Genomic DNA, 25,339 nt, shown 5'->3' on the forward strand with positions numbered 1-25,339 from the left:
AATGTCCGCCTTCTCGTACCTTTGTTTATCGAAATGTTAATAATTAATACAACATTGGAAAATAACGACGTGAAATCTAAAATTGGAACTCTGTCTTATTGACATAATTTTGTACCAATGTACCACAAATGTGAAATGATTAACTATATTGGAAATTGGATAAGTTTTGTGAAATTTGATCCGTGAGATGGGTCAATTCTATCCATATTCACAATAAAAAGTAATATTTTTAGCATAAAAAATAATAATTTTTCATAGATTATCCAAATAAAGATCCGTTTCACAAAATACTATATGTGAGACCGTCTCACACAAGTTTTTGTCAATTTTTTTTAAAAAAAATGGAAGAGTTTTCATAATTATTATTTTTACGGGAATTAAATTTGTTATTAGTTTTAATCAATTGGTGATCGACGAGTCTGAGGAGTTCTTCTAAACGTCTCTCTTTTCTCTACGTGGAACCAGTACTCATCTGGCGACATTCATCCGCCATTTTCTTTACCTTCATCAATCCCTAATCCGATACCAATTCACTCTTTCAATCTCCCAAAATAGATTTATGCACATATTTATGATACATATGCGTGGATTGGAATTCGATCAGTTGTACCGTGAGTTGAATTTTGATCGCTTGAATTAATCGTAGCAAGAATCACCCTCCTCGGGTTGATATTTGAAGCTCTGGGTGCCACTCAGTCAAGGCAGAGACCTCTGCCGTCATCGTCGGCAGGTGGAATATGGTTCTTTCTACGTCATAGTCCTCCACAGTCTCACTGTCTCCGTTATTTACCCGAACCTCAAATGGACACCGTCACCCGCCACGCTGCCGCCGATCATCAGACAACACCACCTCCTGCCGCCACATCTTCTTCAGCCCCACCCGAGGAGCCTGAGTATTTGGCCCGTTATTCAGTGGTTAAGCACTCATGGCGGGGGCGTTACAAGAGAGTTCTTTGCATTTCAAGTTATAGTATTGTCACTTTGGATCCGAACACGCTGTCTGTTACCAATTCTTATGATGTGGGCAGTGATTTTGAAAGTGCTGCTCCCATAATTGGGAGGGATGAACATTCCAATGAGTTTAGTATCAGTGTGCGGACTGATGGACGTGGGAAGTTTAAGACAATCAAGTTTTCATCTAAATACAGGGCGAGTATACTGACCGAGTTGCATAGGATAAGATGGAATAGGCTGGCTGCTGTGGTGGAATTTCCTGTTCTTCATTTGCGGAGGAGGACCTCAGAGTGGGTTTCTTTGGTAAGTGTCAAGATCACTGATTTTTTTCTTCCAGTGTGTGGTTTAAATTTGTTGGTAATTGGTTCTTCTCCTTCTATAGGTGAGTTTCATGCGAACTTTCCGGTTTTTTAGTTTAGTTGACACACCCGAAAATTAGAAGAAAAGTTAATGTGTTGGATGATATGACTGAACCCCAGTTCATTTTAATCTTGTTGATTATTCCTGTAGAGAAATTGCATATGATGCAAGAAAGGGGCGACCTTTTCTCTCTGAAAGTTCTGCTACAAATCTATTTTATAATTTAGACTACTAAAAAAAAAAGTTGATTGCGACCTAATATGTGTTGCTGGTGTAAGACTGTGAGAACCTGTGTAAGTGAAAAAAAAAAAAGAAGTGAAGTTCTGGCTTAATATCTGTTTCTGGGTATTATCTATGCTATTTCTTTATTTTGTAGTGAGGAAACCTTTTAGATGGTAATTGAAAGTAAGAGAGGGATTAATTATTCAACTATTGGGAGAATCCTTTTTGGTCTTTCATTGGATTATACTCTCACTTGCCTGAACTAAGTATGACAGGGATCGCACACGTCGTAGCATCTATACTTTTTTTTTCCAAATGATTTTTTGCTTGATAAACTTTATATTTTGACATTTTGTTGGATATGAAATTTTAATTTGCATGCTTTGTGCTTTTGAAAATTGGTTTATACATTTCTGTTTTGTTGGCTGAAATTGTCCTCATGATTATAACCTGAAAATGAGAAATATATACGAATATGTTGGTGTATTTGGGATACTGCTATTGTTGGTTGCATCCCTAAACCTGGAGAAGCTGATTCCCGTAAGTAGTTGAAGAGGAGAATAGCGGCTTTATCGGGTGTGACAATGGGAGTGAAATGGAATGAATGTTTTACTTACGGGTGCGAACCCCAGTACAGTAGAGGCACAATTCTTATATATAGAATCTCTAGCAAAATGGACGATTGATTCACTATTCCGTCGACATTAATTGTCAAATTGGTGGATTGCATATTATACTAATTATTGAATTAGAAGACAGTGTCTCTATCATCTTCAGTCATACATGTCATGCCACTGGGGAATTGTAATTTTATTATCTTATGTATCGTTTGGCTTTTGGTTGGCTTTTAACATGGGGGACAAAATGATACCTGCCAGATAAACAATGGGGTGAAGTGAATGTTTAAAATGAGGGTAAATCCACAATAACATTGTGAGAACTTCTTAAAGGGAACCTAGAGATATCCTCATAAATTGTGTAGATGGACACCGCTCGCGAGGTTCCACGAAGGGCAGAAAAAGTATTCTTCATAGGTCATGGTGGGAAGTATTGAAGATGTCATGGTTGTGTGGGTGACATCATGCCTTTGGTGGTTCTTTGGAACAATAAGATTCCACCTATTCAGTTTTTAGGGGTATTCCCTAGTTGACAGTCATGGAGAAGACAATAGGCATGCTCTACCAAGTCAGTACGCCCCTTCCATTTATATTCATTTTTATATTCATTTAAAGCAATGGACTACTCACATACTGATAAATAGAAAAATAGTAAGCAATATATCTTGCTATTATACTTTTCCTTGTTTGAACAATTGGCTGGCATAACCAAGATTGGAATAGATAAGTAGCTGCGACCTGTTTGTAAGAATTCATTGTGAATTGAGACAAAAAACATAAGCAAAATAAGATTAATGGTTATCTGAAGCAAAAACTTGGTGCCTGCATGCAACACACTCGATTAATGAGAAAGATGCCGACAGTAGTAAGCGTGAATCATTAGTTTCAACCATTCTATGGAGTAAAATTTGTTAGGCCCGAGGCCGAAGAGGGCAAGGGGTGATCGCCGGTGCAATGAGGTTGCACGGACAATAAGCGGCTCCTGGCAGGCTTCTAGACGTAGGGAACATGGATGAACTTACACCGGAAGGAGAAGGATTCCGAACTGTTCAGGTACGAGACTGTGCAGTTGATGAGGGCTTAAAAGATTTGATATGTACTACTCATATCAAGAAGGTGCATATTTTTTTCGGTATTGATATGGGGCAATTATGAGATGGGTGACTCTCTGGGAAGTTTCCTAAGGTGCATGTGAGTGAGGCATAAGCATGCTGTAAAGACTCGTCTTGGTACAGTGACGACAATTGTTGAATCTGGGGCGTTACAGTTGGTATCAAAGCCGACCTCTCTGAGTATGATGTGGTTCGGGGACGAACCAAGCGGAAGCTGGTGGGCATGTGAGGCCTGGGACCGAAGAGGGCGGGGGGTGATCGTCGGTGTCATGAGGTTGCACGAACAATGAGTGGCTCCTGGCAGGCTTCTAGGCGGAGGGAACATGGATGAACCGATCTTACACCGGAAAGAGAAGGATTCCGAAACTGTGCAGGTATGAGACTGTGCAGTTGAAGATGAGTTAAAAGAATTGATATGTACTACTCATATTAAGAAGATGCATCTTCTTTTCGGTAGTTCATCACATAAGAACTTCAAAGTTAAGCGTGCTTGACTTGGGGCAATTATTGGATGGTTAACCCACTGGGAAGTTTCCTAGGATGCATGTGAGTGAGGGACATAAGCACGATGGAATGACTCGTCTTGGCCTAGTGAGGACACTCGTCGAATTTGGAGCGTTGCAAAATTTGTTGCGCACAAACTCTTAATTCATTTTTGAATTAATATATGTCAAATTGGCTCGATTTGTGCTTATTTTTTTGAAATTGGAATAACTTTATTTTGTTCAACCTATTGGTTAACTCTCTACTAAAATCAGGAACTATTCAAGATGTTTCCCCATGTATATGTTCACTATAAAAATGCCGACATTGTGTACCGATACAAATTTACTCTAATTACAAGTGTGTATGTTAACTAACATAGTAAACTGGAAAAACACCAACTGCAATTATCCGATAATTTGCGCGTCAAAATCAGTTTTATTCTTATCCTTTGAAATATACATATTTTGTTTGTCAATTTCGTCTTTAATAACCTTTTAGGTTTTCCTCTTTGATTTTCCAACTTCAAGTAGCGTCAAAATCAATTTTATTCTTATTCTTTGAAATATATGTATTTTGTTTGTCAATTTCATCTTTAATAGGCTTTATGTCTTCCTCTTTGATTTTCCAACGCCATTTTACTTGAATGACCTTTGAACCATAGGGTATAAATATCCAAAAGCTACACATAAAAGTATGTAGGGAACGCAGAGGAGGATCGATTAATGTTGATTTGAGTGTCTCCTTGATGAACTTTTGTGTGGAGACCAACTTTTCCTTTACTAGTAGTTTTCTGGAGCATCTTCTTTCGGTAATTTGACTTTTTTCATGATAACAAATATTCAGAGATATAAATTTTGTTGTGCTGAATTTTCTTTACTTCAAAATTAACTGGGAAACATTAGTGGGATATGTTTTTTATGATCTCAGCTCTCTTCCTCTATCTGGTGTTCCGCACGTATCAGTCATTCCCTTATTTTGATCAGCAGGTATTTACCTCAAAATATCTTTGAGCTGGATGTTATGTTTTTCATGAAAGTTGTCAAATCAATTTATATTTGCTTGCCAATTTGAAGCTTGAAATGGAAGTAGAGAGTTATAAATGGGGATCTGATATTCCATGAAGAACATGGATGGATTCTACAATATTTTCCTTGTTCACATGGTGCACTGTTGGTAGTTTAAACTTGGCTAAAGTATTGTAACTTTTTAACAACCATTTCCTAATTATTTTAAATTTATTTTACCATATGGAGTTTGATGATTTAGAGGTATAACAGAATCTGCTTTGACCTTTGGTAGTTTGCAGCTTATCCAGCATGTCATCTTACTATACTATGCATGTTAAAGTTTCGAATTCCCAGGAATAACGAATTTTTTTTTTTTTTTGCAGAAAATGAAAGTGACCTATGCTGGAGTCGAGGTGATAAATTTGGAGTCTGGAGAACTTAGTTGGTGTTTGGATTTCAGAGATATGAATTCTCCTGCCATTGTTCTTTTATCTGATGGTCAGGGAAGAAAAAATGTTGACCATGGAGGATTTGTTCTTTGTTCTCTTTATGGAAGGAAATCTAAAGCTTTCCAAGCTGCTCCAGGGACTTCAAATGCTGTCATCGTATCAAATTTAGTATGGAGTACATTACTTCCTTACTTATTTCATATGTATGAACCATAGTGTTGTCTTTCAAATTTCTTTGGGTTTAACTTTTCTGACACTGTGTTAAGAACGTAGATGCTGTTCTTTACTGACTTTATTGGGCAAGTATTATGCCTCTGATAATGCTTATGTACTAAACAACATTGCTTAAACGTCATGCTACAGACAAAAACTGCAACTGCAATGGTTGGGGTGACATTAGCTGTTGACAGTTCTCAATCACTTACCATCACGGAGTACATGAAGCTGAGGGGTATGTTCTATTATCTTGTTTTAAAATTAATATGCGGTTTAATTTGTGGATTCATTGTAGTTTTATCCATACGACGTGTTTGCACATGTCTTCTATTTCAACTTTAAACACATTTAATCTTCAGCTAAAGAGGCTGTGGGGGCAGAAGAAACTCCTCTTGGTGGTTGGTCTGTCACAAGATTGCGGACTGCTGCTCATGGGATGCTACCTTATGCTGGATCAACTTTGGCACTCGGACCAAAAGGAGGAATTGGGGACTTTGGTGATGCTGTATCTCGGCAACTTATTCTTACCAAGGTTTCTCTTGTTGAAAGGCGTCCAGAAAACTATGAAGTAAGCATGTGATTGTAGTGCATCTCAGATGATATAATTTTTATGGATGTTCTTCATGTGCAATCAATGTTTTCTTTGTGAGAAAACTTCTGCCATTCTTGGACTGCCGGCGTCACACAGTAAAAGAAATTTGCATTCGTATCTAACTTTTTTTGCTCACTTTATGCCTTTTGAAAGTTTGTGAATCTTTCGAACCAAAAATGTCAAATTTACTCATTCAAGTGATCTGTATAAACTGGTTGGTTTTTCGTCAAAGCTTCTTTGTAGTTATGATCTTTTTCTATAGATTTGTTGCTTCATATTTTAATTATTTTGTTTATACAACGGTGTTCCACATTTTAACTCTTGTTTATTTCGAAGTGTTGCTTTATACATCATTGCCTTCGATACTTAGTGGGATCACAGGTGGTTTGTGAACCCACTGCTCGAGACAGAATTTAATATATATTGATCTATTATTATCGACTCTGCAAATAAAATTAGGAGAATCCATACTGAAGTTTTGAAGTATTGCCAATTTGCACATTAACTTGGTGTGTGTGTCGCATCTCTCCTGTTTCTTAACTGTTGATGAGTGATGGTGATGAGTTAGTGTTGCATCATCAACATTTTTCCCTGGATGTATGTTTAGATGGAATTGTTAATCAAGTGTGACTTTTCATTCTGAATGCTTGAAGGCTGTTATTGTTCGTCCTCTATCCACTGTTAGTGCTCTTGTTCGATTAGCTGAGGAGCCACAGATGTTTGCTGTTGAATTTAATGATGGATGTCCTACTCATGTGAGTATTTTGGCTTACAAGCATACCAAATATTATCATGAAAAAAGTTACTTAAATTTTGCTTCATTGGAAAGCAAACAGAGTTGCTAACATGTGATGATATTTCAGGTGTATGCTAGTACATCTCGTGATAGCTTACTTGCTGCAGTTCGGGATGTTTTGCAATCCGAAGTAGGTATATGTGCTGTTTGGTGGTCAAATAATTTTTCATTGGTAATTTTGTTCTAACTGTTTCTGCATGTGTTATTGACCGACTACAGTGAGTTCTAGTTAATTTTAAATGGTTTGACTTCTTCCTTATATATTGCATTAAAAATGTGCATCCAGTTTGCAATTGACATGCATTGAGTGTAAACAATAAGCTTAATTCAAAATTTGTTTGAATATGGTATAGCTCCGATTGTGCAGGGTCAATATCCAGTGCCCGTCTTACCCAGGATGACGATGCCTGGCCATCGAATCGATCCTCCTTGTGGCAGAGTATGTCTGCAATATCCCTCAAGTCGGCAGCAGTTCCTTGTTGAGACTGAATTTGCTACCGTGCATTTGAAATACCTGGCTGCAGCTGCGAAAGACGCTGTGGCTGAAGGAGGCTCAATTCCTGGATCAAGAGCTAAACTGTGGCGTAGGATAAGAGAATTTAATGCATGTGTTCCATTTAGTGGCGTTCCTCCCAATGTTGAAGTACCTGAGGTGACTTTGATGGCCTTGATTACGTTGCTTCCTGCTGCTCCTAATCTTCCTCCGGAAGCCTCACCTTTGCCTCCTCCATCTCCTAAAGCAGCTGCTACAGTGATAGGTTTCATTGCATGCTTACGGAGGTTGCTTTCTTCACGCAGTGCTGCTTCACATGTTATGTCATTTCCTGCCGCTGTTGGAAGAATCATGGGACTGCTTAGAAATGGTTCCGAGGGAGTAGCTGCTGAAACGGCTGGGCTTGTTGCTCTGCTGATTGGTGGTGGTCCTGGGGATGCAAACATATTATCTGATACAAAAGGAGAACAGTATGCAACAATTATGCACACCAAATCTGTATTATTTTCTGATCATAGTAACTTAATTATCCTTGTGAACAGATTAAAGCCCATGTCAGTTTCACCTTTATTGTCCATGACTGTTGTTGAAGTTTTTGAAGCAATGATATGTGAACCGCACGGTGAAACAACACAATACACAGTTTTTGTTGAGTTACTACGCCTTGTGGCTGGGTTACGTCGTCGTTTGTTTGCTCTGTTTGGACATCCTGCGGAAAGTGTTCGAGAGACTGTTGCAGTAGTTATGCGTACGATAGCAGAAGAAGATGCTGTTGCAGCCGAATCAATGAGGGATGCTGCTTTACGTGATGGTGCGCTGCTGAGGCATTTGTTACATGGATTTTACCTTCCTGCTGGAGAGCGACGTGATGTCAGCCGACAACTTGTAGCTCTGTGGGCAGATTCTTATCAACCTGCTCTTGATTTGTTATCTAGAGTTCTGCCACCTGGGCTGGTCGCTTATTTGCATACACGATCTCATGCTACTTCATTAGATGATGTATCTAATCAGGAAGGTTCCTTGATGAGCAGAAGACAGCGACGACTACTTCAACAAAGGAGGAATCGTCCTGGAAAAGCAATACCATCTCGAGGACACTCCTTTCCTGCTGTCAATGCTGCTGAAGTTATTGAGCAAACACATCCGACAAGTCCTTACCCATTTCGAGGTTCAGATGGTTACCAAAAGTCTGCTGGAGATTCAAACAGTGGGCTGGTTCCATCTGTTCGTCCTTCTTTAACTCAGGGGATGGAAAACTTTTCTAACAAGCTCCCGGTTGTAGGGATCCCTCCAACGGATCAGTTACAGGGCATTTCTTCTTCTGATATTCCTGCAAATGCTTGTGAATCAGTTGCTACAAGTGTTATGAGCAAAGTTGATTCTGATGTTGGTTCATCTGAGCCCGAGAATCCAGGCCTTCCTGCTCCAGCCCAGGTGTTCTTGGAGAATTCTCTTGTTGGATGTGGAAGATTGCTATTAAACTGGCCTGATTTTTGGCGAGTTTTTGGTCTTGATCATAATCGTGCAGATTTGATCTGGAATGAGCGTACTAGACAGGAATTGAGAGAGGCTTTGCAGGCTGAGGTTCATAAACTGGACCTTGAGAAGGAACGAACTGAAGATATTGTTCCTGGCGGTAGATCTGAGGAAAGTATCAGCGTGCAAGAATGTCTGCCACAAATTTCATGGAACTACACAGAATTTTCTGTGAGGTACCCCAGCTTGGCCAAAGAAGTTTGCGTGGGTCAATATTATTTGCGATTGCTTCTTGAGAGTTGCAGCGGCAGCAGGGCTCAGGACTTTCCACTGCGTGATCCTGTTGCTTTTTTCAGAGCACTTTACCATCGATTCCTGTGTGATGCAGACACGGGCCTGACCATAGATGGTGCTGTTCCGGATGAAATGGGTCCCTCAGATGATTGGTGTGATATGGGAAGATTAGATGGTTTTGGAGGAGGGGGAGGTTCTTCTGTCAGGGAGCTTTGTGCAAGGGCTATGGCCATTGTATATGAAGAGCATCACAGTTTGATAGGCACGTTTGAGGGTACTGCTCATGTGACAGTACTCTTGGACAGGACAAATGATAGAGCTCTACGACACCGGCTTCTGCTTCTCTTAAAGGTAAATATGCTACCTCCCTTCCCCAATAAAGTAGCTGTCTCTCAGTTTCCAGCTCACGTGATTTAACCCTGATCGAAGGCCAGTTTATAATTAATATAATATAAAATCAATCTCGAAAGATTAGTGCATCTTTATTGCTCTATGATGTAGAACTGTTAGGCTTATCTTCTGGAAAGAGGAATATATATATTATTTTTAAGACAGGAAACAAATGCAGGCCTAGGGATTGAGACATGTTTGGTTATGGTAAATGTGGGAAATGATCTCGAAAATACTGCAAAACTTCAGTAGTCTAGTCTGCAATAAAAGAAATAAAATGTAGAGCAGAAGGGCTAGTCGACTCTCAAACTATTGCGAAATTCTTAAAATCAGATCTTATTTGTAAGTTTAGAATCTCTCATGTGCAGGTCGCTTTAAAAGATTAAATGAAGAGGAATGTATTAAGGGTAAAAACTTGGTACAGTGATGGTGTCTTAGGGTATCATGAGCAAGAAAGATTCATAATAATATTCACAGACAAGTCTAAAAATATTTCACTGGCACAAATATTATTAATTTTTTTATTGATTTTTAAGTTAATGCTTCTTTCCATGAGCAGGTTTTGATGAAGGTTTTATTGAACGTAGAGGCATGTGTCTTGGTAGGAGGTTGTGTGCTTGCAGTTGATTTACTAACTGTAGTTCACGAGACTTCTGAAAGAACTGCTATACCCCTGCAGTCTAACTTAATTGCTGCCACTGCTTTTATGGAACCATTAAAGGAATGGATGATCATAGACAATAATAATGTTAAAGTTGGACCAGTGGAGAAGGATGCAATTAGAAGATTTTGGGCGACAAAAGAAATTGATTGGACGACCAGGTGCTTGGCGTCTGGGATGGCAGACTGGAAGAGACTAAGAGACATCCGTGAACTCCGGTGGGCAATGGCTACTCGAGTTCCCGTTCTTACTGCGATCCAGGTAAGATTCTTTGAAAATTTACTATTTCTTTTTAGTAATCACAATTCAAATTGAGTAAATTATTGGTGTTAACCTTTCCGGCTTTCCTAATAAAATGGTTTGACCTCCATTACCTAGTTTTTTTATTCATCGCGATTTTGAATTTCTATACATGTCTTGTTAGCAACTTTTAGTTTTGAGCAATGGATATTAACATAGATTCAATGAGATTGAGAGTAAATGTAACCATTAGTTGATGGTTCCGAAATATTGTTTATTTATGATAATAGAAAATGTTGTGCATTTAGTCCCTCGATAAAATAGGATTTGATCGAGGGGCAGGAGCATTAGGAAGAAATACCAAATGATGGTTGTTATGTATATTTTATCTTCTTCGTTATTTTAGAATATTTTAAAGAAGACTTTCAGGATCAAGGGTTTTGCAAATTCATGGTCGAAAGTGAACGAGTCTTGGTCATTTGACTCAATCTTTAAATTTTATTTTATTTTAATGAAAAACGCATTTTCAATTTTCATGATGATGGCTGCATATCTGGTTAGACTTCTTTGTCAATGCTTCCATTGTTTTCTTGCTTGTTAGGATTCTTCTAGTTCCTTTACCGTGGGTGGAGCTCTATCACTAATGGCTACTAATTGACTACTTTCTTGTGCAATATCATACTTAATTCAATATATTCCTTACAAATGAATAGATGGCAATCCGAAACATGAGATATGGGAAACGGTTGGTATCCTGTTGGAAGATGTACCATTTGGTAAAAAAATTATACTATGCATGTTTTCATTTTTCCAAATCATTGTCTCATTTCACAAAACAAAAACAGATGCTATCATTATATTTTTGTTTTTATTTCGTTTTCCAAAATCAAATTTTCCATCCTTTTTCACATCTATCAATGTAATTACTATTCTTGCTTAAACTTTTTCATCATTTCCTTGATCATCCTATTATTTATTATTATCCAAAATATGCTATTTTAAAATTTATAATAATTTTATTCAACCATCCCTACATGATTTAACATCTGCAGTAACAACTTTATTTTCTAAAAATAAAACCCAAAAAAAAATATTATTTCCCCAAACATTCTCCTAAAATGCTTCCCTGAACTCCTCCTAAAACTCTCAAAACAAAATCTAACACTCTTGAAATGATTTGGTGGCTAAATGGAAATTATTCATTTTTACATAGCGTCAGACTTTCAAATGTTGAGGCACATTGGAATAAATGCCAAAGAGATGCATACTCTTTATTGATCTACAAATCTCTGCTGATTTAAGTTCCCAGAAATGAGTGTTTTAAAGAAAATTTTCATGATTTTGACTGTCATTGATATAATCGTAATAGTACACGGCTTGAATATTTCTTGGAAAGTTAACATTGCAAATAACTAGAATACTCGATGAAAAGGTTCTTTAGTGCATTGCTCGTCTGGAAAAGACTTCTTTTTGTCTCTTCTTGTCCTGGTTAACTAGTGAAATATGGGAAATCTAGCCAAAATTGTGAAAAAATCATGAAGAAATACTGGCCACATTGTTTTTTTTATATAAACGATATTTTATTAATGATATGATAAGAACAATTACATCAGTGGACTAGTGGTCCACTATCATGTAGTACATCACATGAAATCGATTTAAGGACTAATATAGTTTCAGTAAGTCTATCTGGAAAGGTGGTATGTATAACAAGCTGTGCGAGGAAGGTGTGACAGCAACAAACCTTGAAGGAGTTCTGTTGTTTTAATCTGACCATATAATTATTTTTTGTCTTACGTTTCTAAGATGGTTGTCACTTTGTTCAGGTAGGACAGGTGGCATTATCCATATTACAAAGCATGGTAGCTGCTCATTCAGATATAGATGATGCAGGAGAGATCGTAACACCCACACCTAGAGTTAAAAGGATTTTATCAAGTCCACGGTGTCTTCCACATATCGCGCAAGTAATGTTAAAAAGCGTTTATATCATATATTGGTTTATTATACTGTTTCAGTTGGCTTGTAGATTCTCGAAATGTAGCTTGAATTTAGTTAATGCAGAGTTATGTTGAACACATGGTTGCTTTATCTTAGCCAGAAATTACAGTGCTTAGTTATTTGCTCTTGTAATTGAGATCTTATTATACTAAATTAATTTTGTGTTGCTATCGAAAATTATTGATGTCGGCCTTCTGCTTCATCATGATAATTGTCTCTTTATTGCTTAAGATTTGCTTAATTATGAAGACGTTGTTAACACACACTTGGAGCAATACTCTGAGAGATTTGAGAATAAGTAGAAGTCCCGAAAACTATGGCATGCAGCATGCTCACAAAGTTGATCACACGACTGTCACTTATATGAGGTTCTTTTTGTAAGTTTCCTATCAAAAAAAAAAAAAAATGAGGTTCTTTTTGCATTTGATGCTGAATATATATTATTGACTCCTGACTAAAGATTAAACACTCAATATTTGCAACAAGCTTGCATGAGATGTTACCCTCCTGAAAGTTATAAAGGCATTACATGCAACACACACTTAAGATATTAATTTCCTAGAGTAGACATAATTTACCCTTACTATTTTTGTGAGCTTTATTAATTGTAGTCTTAGATTTTAGATCTTTTTTGGAGGTGAAGTATAATATTTTTACCTTCAGTATTTAGCTCAATTACATTGTTTGACAAAGGTAATGTCCATAGTACACCAATCACCTCCAAAAATCATAGTTATGTGGGAAGTAGAGGTATCTTCAGAGAGGAGGTGGACGTAAATGCCTTTGTATGAAATTGATACGAAATGTAGAAGTTTAACCTCAAGGAACTGGATGTAAATATGATTTTGGACGGGAGGTTTTTGTGCCCATAATTGAGACTGATAGAGATAGACATAATTTACCCTTACTAGTTTTTGTTGGGGAGATTTACTTTGACTCTTGTTTTAAGATGAATGGATGCCTGCACTGCACTGCACTGCACTGCATTGTTTTTTTTTTTTTTGGTGAAGAAATTGTATTAAAGTTAATTGCCACGATATTTCATTCACAGCATTACTTTCTGGTGAACCAACGATTGTCGAAGCATCTGCTACTTTACTAAAGGATATCGTCACCAGGAATCCCAAGGCAATGATTAGACTGTATAGTACTGGCGCATTTTATTTCGCCCTCGCATACCCTGGATCTAATCTTCTTTCAATCGCACAACTTTTCTCAGTAACACATATACATCAAGCCTTTCATGGTGGTGAAGAAGCCACAGTTTCTTCTTCTCTGGTTTTGGCAAAACGTAGTGTTTTAGGTGGCCTCTTACCAGAGTCATTGCTCTATGTACTGGAGCGTAGTGGGGCCAGTTGCATTTGTGGCAGCAATGGTTTCTGATTCTGACACTCCTGAGATCATTTGGACACATAAGATGCGGGCAGAAAATCTTATCCGTCAGGTAGTTGTATATCCACCCCGCTAGTGTTCTTACTATTTACTTCCAAATGAATATTATGCTCGAGTCATCTGTGAATGACACAATTGTTACAGTTACTTGAATTATTATTTCATTTCTCATTCAGGTTCTTCAGCATCTTGGTGATTTTCCTCAAAAATTACCGCAACATTGTCATTCGTTGTATGATTATGCTCCAATGCCTCCAGTGACATATCCAGAGCTCAAAGATGAAATGTGGTGTCACCGTTATTATCTCCGAAACTTGTGTGATGAAATTAGATTTCCTAATTGGCCTATTGTTGAGCATGTCGAGTTTTTGCAATCATTGCTAGTTATGTGGCGTGAGGAGTTAAGCCGAAGACCAATGGATCTTTCTGAAGAACAGGCTTGCAAAATACTGGAGATATCCATTGAAGATGTATCCAGAGATGATGCCCCTAAAAATCAAAGTTTGGAGTCGGAAGATATTCCTAATCTTCTGAAACAGATCGAATATATTGATGAAGAAAAGCTCAAGAGACAATATAGGAAACTTGCAATGAAGTACCATCCTGACAAAAATCCTGAAGGGAGGGAGAAGTTCTTGGCAGTTCAGAAAGCATATGAGTGCCTGCAGGTATTCCTAGAACAATGGCCTTATGTAAAACCTATTTTTATTTCTAAAGTTGAAAACTGGGGACTTGTACTGTTAAGCATCAAAGAAAAGTTTTTAGATCTTATTTCACATTTAGTTCAAATTATTGGATTTTTGTACACCGTGCTTCTCGTCAAAAAAATAGGCTGTTCATATTGATAGGCCATTGATGTAGGATCTCGTGACTGTGTTGTATACTTTTGTCATTTAATGTAGTATACTGTAGCTTCACCAAATTTTTTGTAGCATATATCGATGATTATAGGTGGCTATGTTCATTTATAGTGGTGAGAGTTTGATGAGTCTTGGGAATAGGTATGATGCTGAGTACTCAAAAAAAAAAAAAGATCAAAAGAGCTCCTGATTGATTGAAACGGAAAAAATGCCAATCAAACCTATAAAAAACAAAAATAAGAGAAAAGTGTTAATAAAATAAATGAAGAATTTCATTGTCATTGTCATTGTCATTGTTACGGACATCAAAACTAAGAGAAAGATAAACCCTAAATATAATGCTCTGAACCTTAAATATGAAAACCAAGTGTGTTTATTAATGGGTTTATCTCAGTTAATGAAGCTGTAGATGTACGGTCTTACCATAAACTTCGTAGGCATGATTTGTACCTGTGTGCGCTAGTTCTTCAGAGTTCAGAGGGAATTAATGGTCATAATCTATGAGAGAAAAATTAACCTTTTGATACATTTATGGATTGTAAAATGATTCAGCGGCATTCACAAAGTGCTTTTGTTCTTATCTGGTTTTGTTAAAGCCAAGAATCTTAAAATTTGTTAAATAAAACTTGAAATTGGATAAATGTTCATATATGACAAATATTAGAGTGAAAGGTCTCTACTCTGTGTTTCCAAATATCATTTTGTGATTATGTAATTGTGACGGCAAAGCCATCAGTGACATACTGAGACTTTTATTTGTTTATTATTATTGTTGTTGTTGTTGTTATTATTATTATCATCATATTATATTATTATTATTATTGACATTATTATTAACATGAGCATTCTTATCAGTTCTTTTTACTCCATCGTCTATGCCCCTCCTCTAACCTGGCCCACAGATGGCCAGTTTGGTTTATGAATGTTGGCTCTAGTATACCAATTGCTCTAAAGTTTAATGCTACTGTTCCCAGCACCCCTATACTGCTTATGTGACTGGTGAATAAGAATCTGTGAGAAGCTGCAATAGACATAAAGTTCCAAATTTATTGATTTTTTGTACCTGGTGAAAGACGTGTAGTATATAAGTCAGGGAAATAGATAGACCTAATGGCTTTAACAGGAGTAACAAAGTGTTGACAAAGGATGTCTTCTGTTTCTCACAGTAGGATGTGAGATTGATGATGAAAGTCGTTTTCTGATAATAAGTACATTAGTTTGTGACTTTTTGTACATGTACTGATCTGTGGTAGTGTTGGCATTACCATTGCCAAAAGTTTAGAGGGAGGTCAAACTTTAATGGATGTTGATCGAAAGGAGGGTATTGGTATTAAGATGTAACAGAAAGTGCTGGTGTTCTATTGTAGCGTACATTTCTTAGAAAATCGCAATCATCTCTCTTTCACTTCTGAAATGTTTGCACATGCCGAATTTAGTGTGTAAAAATTATCTAATGGAAGCGGTAAAATGTCTAATTTAACCTCCAATATTCAATTTTTCCTAAATTTCCATTAGCAAGTATTCAAAGAAAGTAAATCTCATTATTTATTTGTTGTCATTTTCTCATGTTCATTTGATGTCTTCTCATTCCTTTTGGTTTTTATTGGCTTATGTTGATGGTGTATTTTGGAGGTGGGTGGGTAAGAAGACTGTTATTTACTTTTGTCTTGTTTGAGCTGATTTATATTCAAAATGTTTGCTAAGACATAATTGCCACTTAGATTGTGTTTTCTTTGGCAACTTTACTGAATTCTGATTGATTTCCTTCAGGTGACCATGCAAGGGTTGCAAGGCCCCCAAACTTGGAGATTGTTGCTGCTACTAAAGGGCCAGTGCATCCTATACAGGCGATATGGGAACTTATTGATGCCATTTAAATACGCTGGATATCCAATGCTGCTAAATGTTATTACAGTCGATTCAACTGACAACAATTTTTTATCCTCTGATCGAGCACCGCTTTTAGTTGCAGCCTCTGAGCTTGTCTGGCTAACGTAAGTTCATCGTCCACATTTGGTTATCTGTTCTTGTCTTTTGCAGCAGTTTGTGTTTGTACCTTGATAAGCTGTGTTTATCACCATACCCGTCACATCTTTCAGGTGTGCATCTTCTTCATTAAACGGTGAAGAGCTTGTTAGAGATGGTGGGATACCACTTCTTGGAACTCTTCTTTCACGATGCATGTGTGTGGTCCAACCAACAACTCCTGCTTATGAACCATCCACCACCATTGTTGCAAACATAATGCGAACTCTCTCAGTTTTGAGTCAATTTGAAAGTGCCAGAACTGAGATGTTAGAGTTTTCTGGACTGGTTGAGGACATTGTTCATTGCAGTGAACTTGAGCTTGTGGCTGCTGCTGTCGATTCTGCCCTTCAGACTGTTGCTAGAGTTTCTGTATCCTCTGAGTTTCAAGACACTTTACTGAAGGCTGGTGTGTTGTGGTAAGCGAGATTGTTTTATGCTTCTTTTTGCATTGTAAGTGCCTCCATCAATGCTTTAGTATGAGATATAGCTCTTTACTGAGTATTTCATAATTTGATTTGAGTGTTTGTGGCTTTTTTGGGCCTTAATATTGAGAATACTTTTCTTTGAAGAGTTGTCATTATTCTAGGTGAGCTCTGTAAATTTTTATTATGAAGCTTGAAAATTGGGCTCCAAACTCTCTGTCTGCTTCATGTGTATTTTCTTGGATAAACACTCTCCACGGTTTTATCAAAAACTATTATCCGTCGATGTTCCCTAGTTATACCATTAACTAATTCCTGGCCCTTATGAACTTGTGACTTCATGAATTAGCTCATGTTGGTTCAGGTACCTCATACCGTTGTTGCTTCAGTATGATTCGACTGCAGAGGAATCAGGATAAGACAGATGCTCATGGTGTTGGAACCAGTGTTCAAATAGCGAAGAATTCCCATGCTGTACAAGCGTCTTATGCACTGTCTAGGCTTATTGGTTTACAGTCCAGTGAGACGCCAACTCCCTATAACCAGGCTGCATCTGATGCCTTGAGAGCTTTGCTGACTCCTAAACTTTCAAGCATGCTGAAAGATAAATCACCCAAAGATCTTTTAGCCACATTAAACTCAAACTTGGAATCTCCTGAGGTATTGTTGCTGATCTTTCCTTTTACAAATAATATGTTGGAGAAGTTATTTGCTGAAGCATTCTGTAATTTGTTGGCATTAAATATTTTACAATCTGCATGTTAGCTGCTATCATGAAACTGCTACAGAGCTCTTTAAGAAGTTGTATTTCTCAGATGTGTAATATAGTAATGTTTTTTTCTGCATTGTGTGTCACTAAAAATAGTGAGAAAAAATAATGATGAAATCAATTGAATATTCTGCATGTCTATTGATATCTCATTATGTCCTCTTGAATCTTGTTACATTTATCCCTTGGTGTGAAGCTGTATAACGGGGATAGCACAGGAATAAAACCCTCATAAAAAAACTTCATGCCTAGTGATCTAAACATGTAATAGTTGCAAGGACAAAGATCAGATTTTGCAATGACGAAACTGGTTGATGTTTAATGCAATTAGCTGACAGTGACATACTTACCCGATTCAATTGTTTGTTTTCAGACTGTTGATTGAATAGCTGAAAATTGTTCCTCACACCAGTTTTATGATTTTTTTATTTATCGATTGTGCAAATGGTTGTCCTGATGCTGCATGCAGAAATTTGTATCCAACTAATAGGTTCTGGTTGAGAAGTGGTTGTGTTAGTGATACTAACAGCGTTTCAGTTTGAAGACATTTTTTTTTATTGGAAACGATAGTATTTTATTTATTATAACGTGATAAAAAGTACATCAGTTTGAAGACATTTTGATGCATGATGAATCAAGTGCTCATGTCAAGAACAGTATTCTATGTGCAAATATTGATATTACTGTTACCTTTGGGTTGTAGATAATTTGGAACTCCTCTACGCGAGCCGAACTTTTGACGTTTGTGGAAGAACAGCGTGCACTGCATGGCCCTGATGGTTCATATGACCTTAAAGATTCACATTCATTTATTTATGAAGAATTGTCAAAAGAAGCTCTATGTTGGAAATGTGTACTTGAGAGTCTACAATGATCAACCAGACTTTGAAATCACTGAGCCTGAGATCTTCTGCTTGGCCCTTGTCGATTTTATATCAGATCAAGTGAATAAAGTATCAGATGAAGGCTCAGATATTCAGGGTAATGATGATATAAACTCTGGATCATCTGTTGAGCAGGACTCTACCTGTGATTCTTCAGCCTCTAATGGTGAGAAAGTCATGGGCACGGAGGAGATAGAATTAGTCAAGAAACTTCAGTACGGTCTGGTATCTCTTCAGGTATGTATCTTGTAGTTTTGCTTAGCTTGACAGTTTATAATTATAGCTGACTTTGATGCTTTTGCTTTTGTACTTCCAGTACGTCTTGACGAAGAATCCCAACTTAGCTTCTGTTGTGTCCTCAAAGGAAAAGTTATTACCCCTTTTTGAGTGCTTTTCTCTCCCAGTTGCTTCAAAAAGTGACATTCCTCTGTTATGCTTAACTGTTCTGTCACGCCTGACAACATATGCTCCCTGCGTGGAGGCATTGGTTGCAGATAGCTCTAGTCTGCTTCTTTTATTGCAGATGATTCACTCGTCTCCCACCTGTCGTGAAGGAGTTCTGCACGTTCTCTACGCCTTGGCAAGCACACCAGAGCTCGCATGGGCAGCTGCAAAGCATGGTGGGGTGGTTTACATACTTGAACTTCTCTTGCCATTACAAGGTATAGCATCCTATTAACAGCAAGTATTCTAGGAGAAGCTTTTCTATGATTTTCTAAAATGGAGAGGTTCTGTAGATGAAATTCCTTTGCAGCAAAGAGCAGCGGCTGCCTCATTATTAGGAAAGCTTGTTGGGCAGACAATGCATGGACCTAGAGTTGCTATTACCTTGGCCAGGTTTCTGCCAGATGGTCTTATCTCTATAATCAGGGATGGTCCTGGAGAAGCAGTTGTCAATGCTCTTGAACAAACAACAGAAACTCCAGAACTTGTATGGACTCCAGCAATGGCGGCATCACTGTCTGCTCAAATTGCGACGATGGCTTCAGATTTGTATCATGAACAGATGAAAGGACGTGTTGTTGATTGGGATGTGCCTGAACAGGCGTCTGGCCAAAAGGAAACGAGAGACGAACCTCAGGTATCATTGTGATCCATCAAGTCAGTCCAAGAGCGCCTGAATTTTATTCATTTCTTGACTCATAGCATCTCTTGATGTGTAGGTTGGGGGAATCTATGTCAGATTATTTCTGAAAGATCCCAAATTTCCACTTAGAAATCCAAAGAGATTTCTTGAGGGACTGCTCGATCAGTATCTTTCTTCCATCGCTGGTACACATTATGATGGGCAAGCTGTTGACACCGAGCTTCCTCTGCTTCTTTCTGCTTCCTTGGTCTCATTACTCAGAGTATACCCTGCTCTCGCTGATCATGTTGGATATCTAGGTTATGTACCGAAACTAGTTTCAGCAGTAGCTTATGAAGGAAGACGAGAAGCAATGACTTCAGAATCCTGTTTGCCTGAGGACGATTCTGTTCAGAAAATTTCACAGACTCCTCAGGAGCGAGTGCGCCTTAGTTGTTTGCGTGTCCTACACCAACTTGCAGGTAGTGCCACTTGTGCAGAAGCTATGGCAGCTACTAGTGTTGGTACACCCCAGGTATGTGGTGATTATTTGAATATGCGATGTGCAAAAATTTGATAGTCTGGTTACATGCCTTTATTAATTTTTCTTATTCTTGATTCCAGGTGGTTCCACTTCTGATGAAAGCAATTGGTTGGCAAGGTGGAAGCATTCTTGCTCTTGAAACTCTGAAGCGTGTAGTAGGTGCGGGAAATCGAGCAAGAGATGCGCTTGTTGCTCAGGGTCTTAAGTGAGTAAACGTCCGCCCTCTCATTGTATTTCCATAAATATGTTAGGGGTTTGATGCATGCTTCACGATCCTTCTATCGCATCTATCGTGTTTCAATATCACGTGATATTTACAATGATTGTGCTAGGGTTGGCCTTGTGGAAGTTCTTCTTGGTCTTCTTGATTGGCGAGCTGGGGTAAGAAATGGGCTTTCCTCACAGCTGAATTGGAACGAGTCAGAAGCATCGATTGGCCGAGTTCTTGCAATTGAGGTGGGTACTAGTCAATAGCTTTCATAATGGCCCTTTTATGGATTCCAAATTTACAGGTTTATGCTCGTATGTGAAGCTTTAAACTCAATATTACGATTTATCCAGTTGAAATCAGAGTGATTTTATATTTTAAATATGTTATTTGGTTAAAGTTAAATCTACCTTCATTTGTAGGGAGCTTATCTACCTTAGTTTTAAAGTTTAGCAAATTGCTCTTTACCCTTTCGAAACAACGAAGTTTTACTTTCACTGCCACATATCAAGATTAAGCAGTTATCCCCCCTGAAATTAATTTTGTTTAAGTACGTTTATTTACCATTTTGTAGATTGTTCTTTGCTTGTATTTGTTTCAGCATTAAATGATTAATTTCTATGAGCTAAACTTTGACTGTTGAAATTTTTTTCGAGAGTCCGTTTCTATATTTCCTTGAATGGAACCATATGGTTTGAGAATCGATTTTTGGTTTATCAAAGTATGATGATTTTGTCCGAAGTTTGTCAATTCATTTTTGGCATGATTTATTCTTCTGATGGTTGCAAAAAAGTTTTAGGGTAAAAAAGTTTATAGCAGCAAACTTTTAAAAGGTGAAGTGCTTTATAGACAAACACATTGTGAGTCAACTGCCAGATGAAATGGAGAAAAAAAATCTTGGCTTGTTTTCTCCAAGGAGATCATTAGGGTAAAAGCGCTTCAGCAAACAGTGTCAAGTATATGAATTGCAATGGTGCATGATTCAGCGGTGTTTGTGCAGTTGTCTAACTGCTAATATGGTGAAAGAAGCAATAATTCACATATCAATGGTTAGATAGAATTTGAGAAAAGGTCTCTCTATCCCGTTGATAGAATTTTTCTTGTAGTTTTCGTGATGAATGATTAGATTCAGCCTTCCAAAATTATTTTCTATATTTTGTGGATTGGGTAAAAATTTCAAGTGTACTTAAACGACGAGCTATTCAAGATGTTCTGAACAGCGTGATGGTCTTACTTTAGCAAATTATTATTTTTCCTGGTGTTTATGGTTGTAACCCTTTGCTATATTTGTGAAGGTTTTGCACGCATTTGCAACAGAAGGGGCCTACTGTACCAAAGTGCGCGACATATTAGATGCCTCTGATGTAAGTTGTGACTCCTGAATCTATATGCATGCTTATTTGTTGAAGCCTATCTCGAAATTTTCTTTATCAAGGGTTTTATTAAATTTTGTGGGATTAATATATTGATCTGTTTTTGAGCTAATTCCAAAGTACTTGGGCTGATTCTTTACGATCCATCCTAAGCTCCAATCTCGCTCATAGTGTGTCATGTTCATTGAACTAATTTCACAATATGATTTCATATATATATATATATATATATATATATATATATATATATCAAGCTACCGAACACTGATAACTTCTTGTAAAAGCGTACAACAATAGTGATGATATAAACAGGAACAAACCTGTGTTTAAGAAGTATGATTGCTAAAGTCTTTCGGGCAAAAGCAAGGTGTAACATTCACAAAGGTCTTGAGAAACACCCTTCTCAAATTTTTGTATCAAAGCAAGTCTCATGCCCTGTGGGCTTGCGAAGCACCATTACAAAATGAGATACTGTGCACAATTACCCGTATTCATCATCACTCTACAAATAGGTTTATCCAAGTTGCTATATGAGTTCATTATAAAGTAGTAAAGTACTTTGTTTCTCTATGGAAGAATTGTGCTAAAATATGGTTTAGTACTACATTATGCACAACTTTCACGTGGTTCATCCATGTGAAGCCAATGATCGAATTTGTCTTAAACAGAGCATTGATGCATAGGAAGCCTGCGAATAGGATTGAAGGGTTTTTTCAACTCCAAAAACAGCACACATTTGCATGATTGTATTTTCCTATTAGTTTGTTTCAAATTGTAAGGGGATATTTTGGGCCCGAGGAAGAAGTTTATTGTGTTTGCCTGTGGATGACTTCTTCTAGTTCCTGGAGATCATGACGTGCACAGGATTGAAACGGGAAGCTTGCAAATGGATTGAAGGGGTTTTTTAACTTCATACACAGCATATACATTTGCATAAATGTATTTTCCAATTAGTTTGTTTCAAATTGCAAGGGGGGTATATAATTAGGCTCAAGGATGGATTTTATAGTATTCGCTCATGGATGACTTCTTCTAGTTCCCGAAGATCGTGTACTTGTTTTATATCTATAGAGCTACAAAGCAATGAGAACGACATCATGATTCAGATCTCTCTCTTGTTGGATATTAGAGTAGAATACTATAGAGTGGTTTAGAGTCGCTGCTTCGGTGTTTTTAGTTTCTCTTTGTTGTGACAACGTAAAGAAAGCTGGGGTGTATAGAGGTATATACTCAACACAAGGTGAAGCGTGGTTAAGATATAGAGGTATCAATGATCAAAATAAAGACTCTGTCGTTAAGAATCTATCTCAAAATCGAAGTGTTTGGTCTAAATTTTATTTGATGCAATTCCTTATTCAAAATCATCATCACTATTTTTGTATTTATGTGGTATATTTTTTCCTTGTAGATTTGGAATGCTTATAAAGATCAAAAGCATGATCTTTTTCTTCCTTCAAATGCTCAAACTTCAGCCGCTGGAGTTGCTGGTCTCATCGAAAGTTCGGCATCTAGTCTTACATATGCATTACCAGCTCCCCCAACACAACCTAGTCATAAAAAATTTCCTGCCACAATTACATCTGATTCGAATGGAAGGCATGGCTAAGCAAAAGTAAATACCGCGCGTTAATCAAGGATACAAAGTTTTATCGCAATCGCAATGCCACGAAATGAGAGGAAATGTGTTGGTTACAATTGGTCGAAGTCATTTAGCCGGAGTTGAGTTATTTTCACTTGTACATTGTAAATTTTATAGCTCTCTTTCTCCCCTCCCCCGTTTAGATCTTTTCCACCTTCAGGCTTTACTAGCTTTTTTCCTAATAATTTTTTTTTAATCTTTGTAAATTACCTTTTATATTTATTTTGTATAGCATGTTGAGGCGAGTTTGAAGACTTATTGTGCTTTGTGGCATAGTTTGAGTTGCGACTATTTTTCCCTTATCTGAGTTGTTTCTTTCTGTAAACAATATTTTGTTCACCAATATTCGAATCCAATTTAGGATGCAAAATGGATATTTTCTGGCTACACTGTAAAATGTAAATTGGATGTCCGGGATACATTGTGATTTGGATATGCGGGGCAATCAAATGTTTTGGGATATTATATTGGAAAGGGTAATTATATTTACGATCTAAATATTGTTAATCGTATTCCATTCTAAGTTATTATAATTATAATATATAAATGGACAAAACTACGTTTTGACTATTCTTTTGATATATTATGATAACTAGGTACCGCCACCTCAATTTTTGATGTGTTTACCTAGATTTGTCGTGCAACAAACGATCTTTTTTTTTTAATAATGTGAAGATGATAAATATGTGTGTATATTTGTATACTTTATGTTTCGGAAAATTTTAATGCATTATATTGTATGAATAATGGTGTTTATAAGAAATCAGGTATAAATTAGGTTTAAAAAATACACATTACAAAAGAAATCCATCCTTAAGCTTGGATGCAATTAAATTGTAAGTACTTGAGTAGGCGAGACAAACAATATTGGAAAGAAGATGATTCAGTTAAATAACATAAAATGGGAATGAGTAGGGATGTAAATGAGCCGAGCCGAGCCGAGCCGAGCCGAGACGAACAGTAGCTGGTTCGGGCTCGGCTCGTTTAACTATTTTTTCGGCTCGGGCTCGGCTCGAGCTCGTTACGAGCCTTAGGTTTGAAGCTCGGGCTCGGCTCGTTCGGAAATTATGACGCTCGGGCTCGGCTAGATCGGCGACGTTTTGCTTAAACCGTCGCCAACAGCGACGGTTACGTATAACGTCGCCGATCTAGATCGGCGACGTTTCACCGTCGCTCTTTTAGCGACGGTATTTAAACTCGTCGCCATTAGCGACGGGTTTTATAAAACGTCGCTAATATCGCGACGGTTTGAACAAAAAACCGTCCCTAATTTTTTTTAAATGTTATAATTATTTAAATCTGAAATAAAAATATATTGTACTGTATAATCGAAAAAAAATTAACAAAATTTGAAAAATGTAATCATATTATTAATCTGCAAATAATAATACAAGTGTTTCATACAAAATGAATTAGCCATGTAGCGCTCCATCTCCTCCTGTGATGTTGATTTAAAATGAATCAAATTGAATTTTCTTAATGTAACGTTGATGAGAATAACGAAATTTAATAAACTTACGTGGAGCAGGCGGGATCGCGTGTCAACGAAAGATCCATCTGCATGTCGATGTGTGTGAACGTATAGCTCCCATGACGTTGGATCTCTGCCATGTCGTGCTCGCTAAAATAAATTCAATAATTGTAAAACATTAACATTTATAATTAATGAAATATATATTTTTTCCAAAGTACGATTCAATAAATGTCACGAACATCGTCGCTCGAATATTGAACCTCTTCTGTTTCACTTTCAGTTCAAATCAATTTCGTTGTCTTACATAACATTAA

The 25,339-nt window shown here is 37.3% G+C and overlaps 1 protein-coding gene across 1 annotated transcript; it reads left to right on the forward strand.

Annotated features, from left to right (window-relative positions):
* The first annotated feature begins 408 nt into the window (after positions 1 to 408).
* Positions 409 to 23,807, forward strand: LOC140817786 (dnaJ homolog subfamily C GRV2-like). The gene is given in 25 exon segments (XM_073177571.1): positions 409 to 1,257; positions 5,142 to 5,375; positions 5,571 to 5,658; positions 5,783 to 5,991; positions 6,669 to 6,770; positions 6,879 to 6,941; positions 7,179 to 9,425; positions 10,024 to 10,386; positions 12,192 to 12,331; positions 13,416 to 13,713; positions 13,715 to 13,810; positions 13,935 to 14,426; positions 16,389 to 16,612; positions 16,718 to 17,062; positions 17,433 to 17,481; positions 17,483 to 17,728; positions 18,541 to 18,672; positions 18,674 to 18,958; positions 19,038 to 19,383; positions 19,459 to 19,802; positions 19,885 to 20,322; positions 20,412 to 20,536; positions 20,664 to 20,787; positions 21,835 to 21,903; positions 23,321 to 23,807. Coding segments are annotated over 25 exon segments (7,713 nt in total). The 5' UTR covers positions 409 to 801; the 3' UTR covers positions 23,519 to 23,807.
* Positions 23,808 to 25,339: the final 1,532 nt, after the last annotated feature.

Source organism: Primulina eburnea, chromosome 17 (genome assembly GCF_022965805.1).
Source record: "Primulina eburnea isolate SZY01 chromosome 17, ASM2296580v1, whole genome shotgun sequence".
Classification (NCBI taxonomy): Eukaryota; Viridiplantae; Streptophyta; class Magnoliopsida; order Lamiales; family Gesneriaceae; genus Primulina; species Primulina eburnea.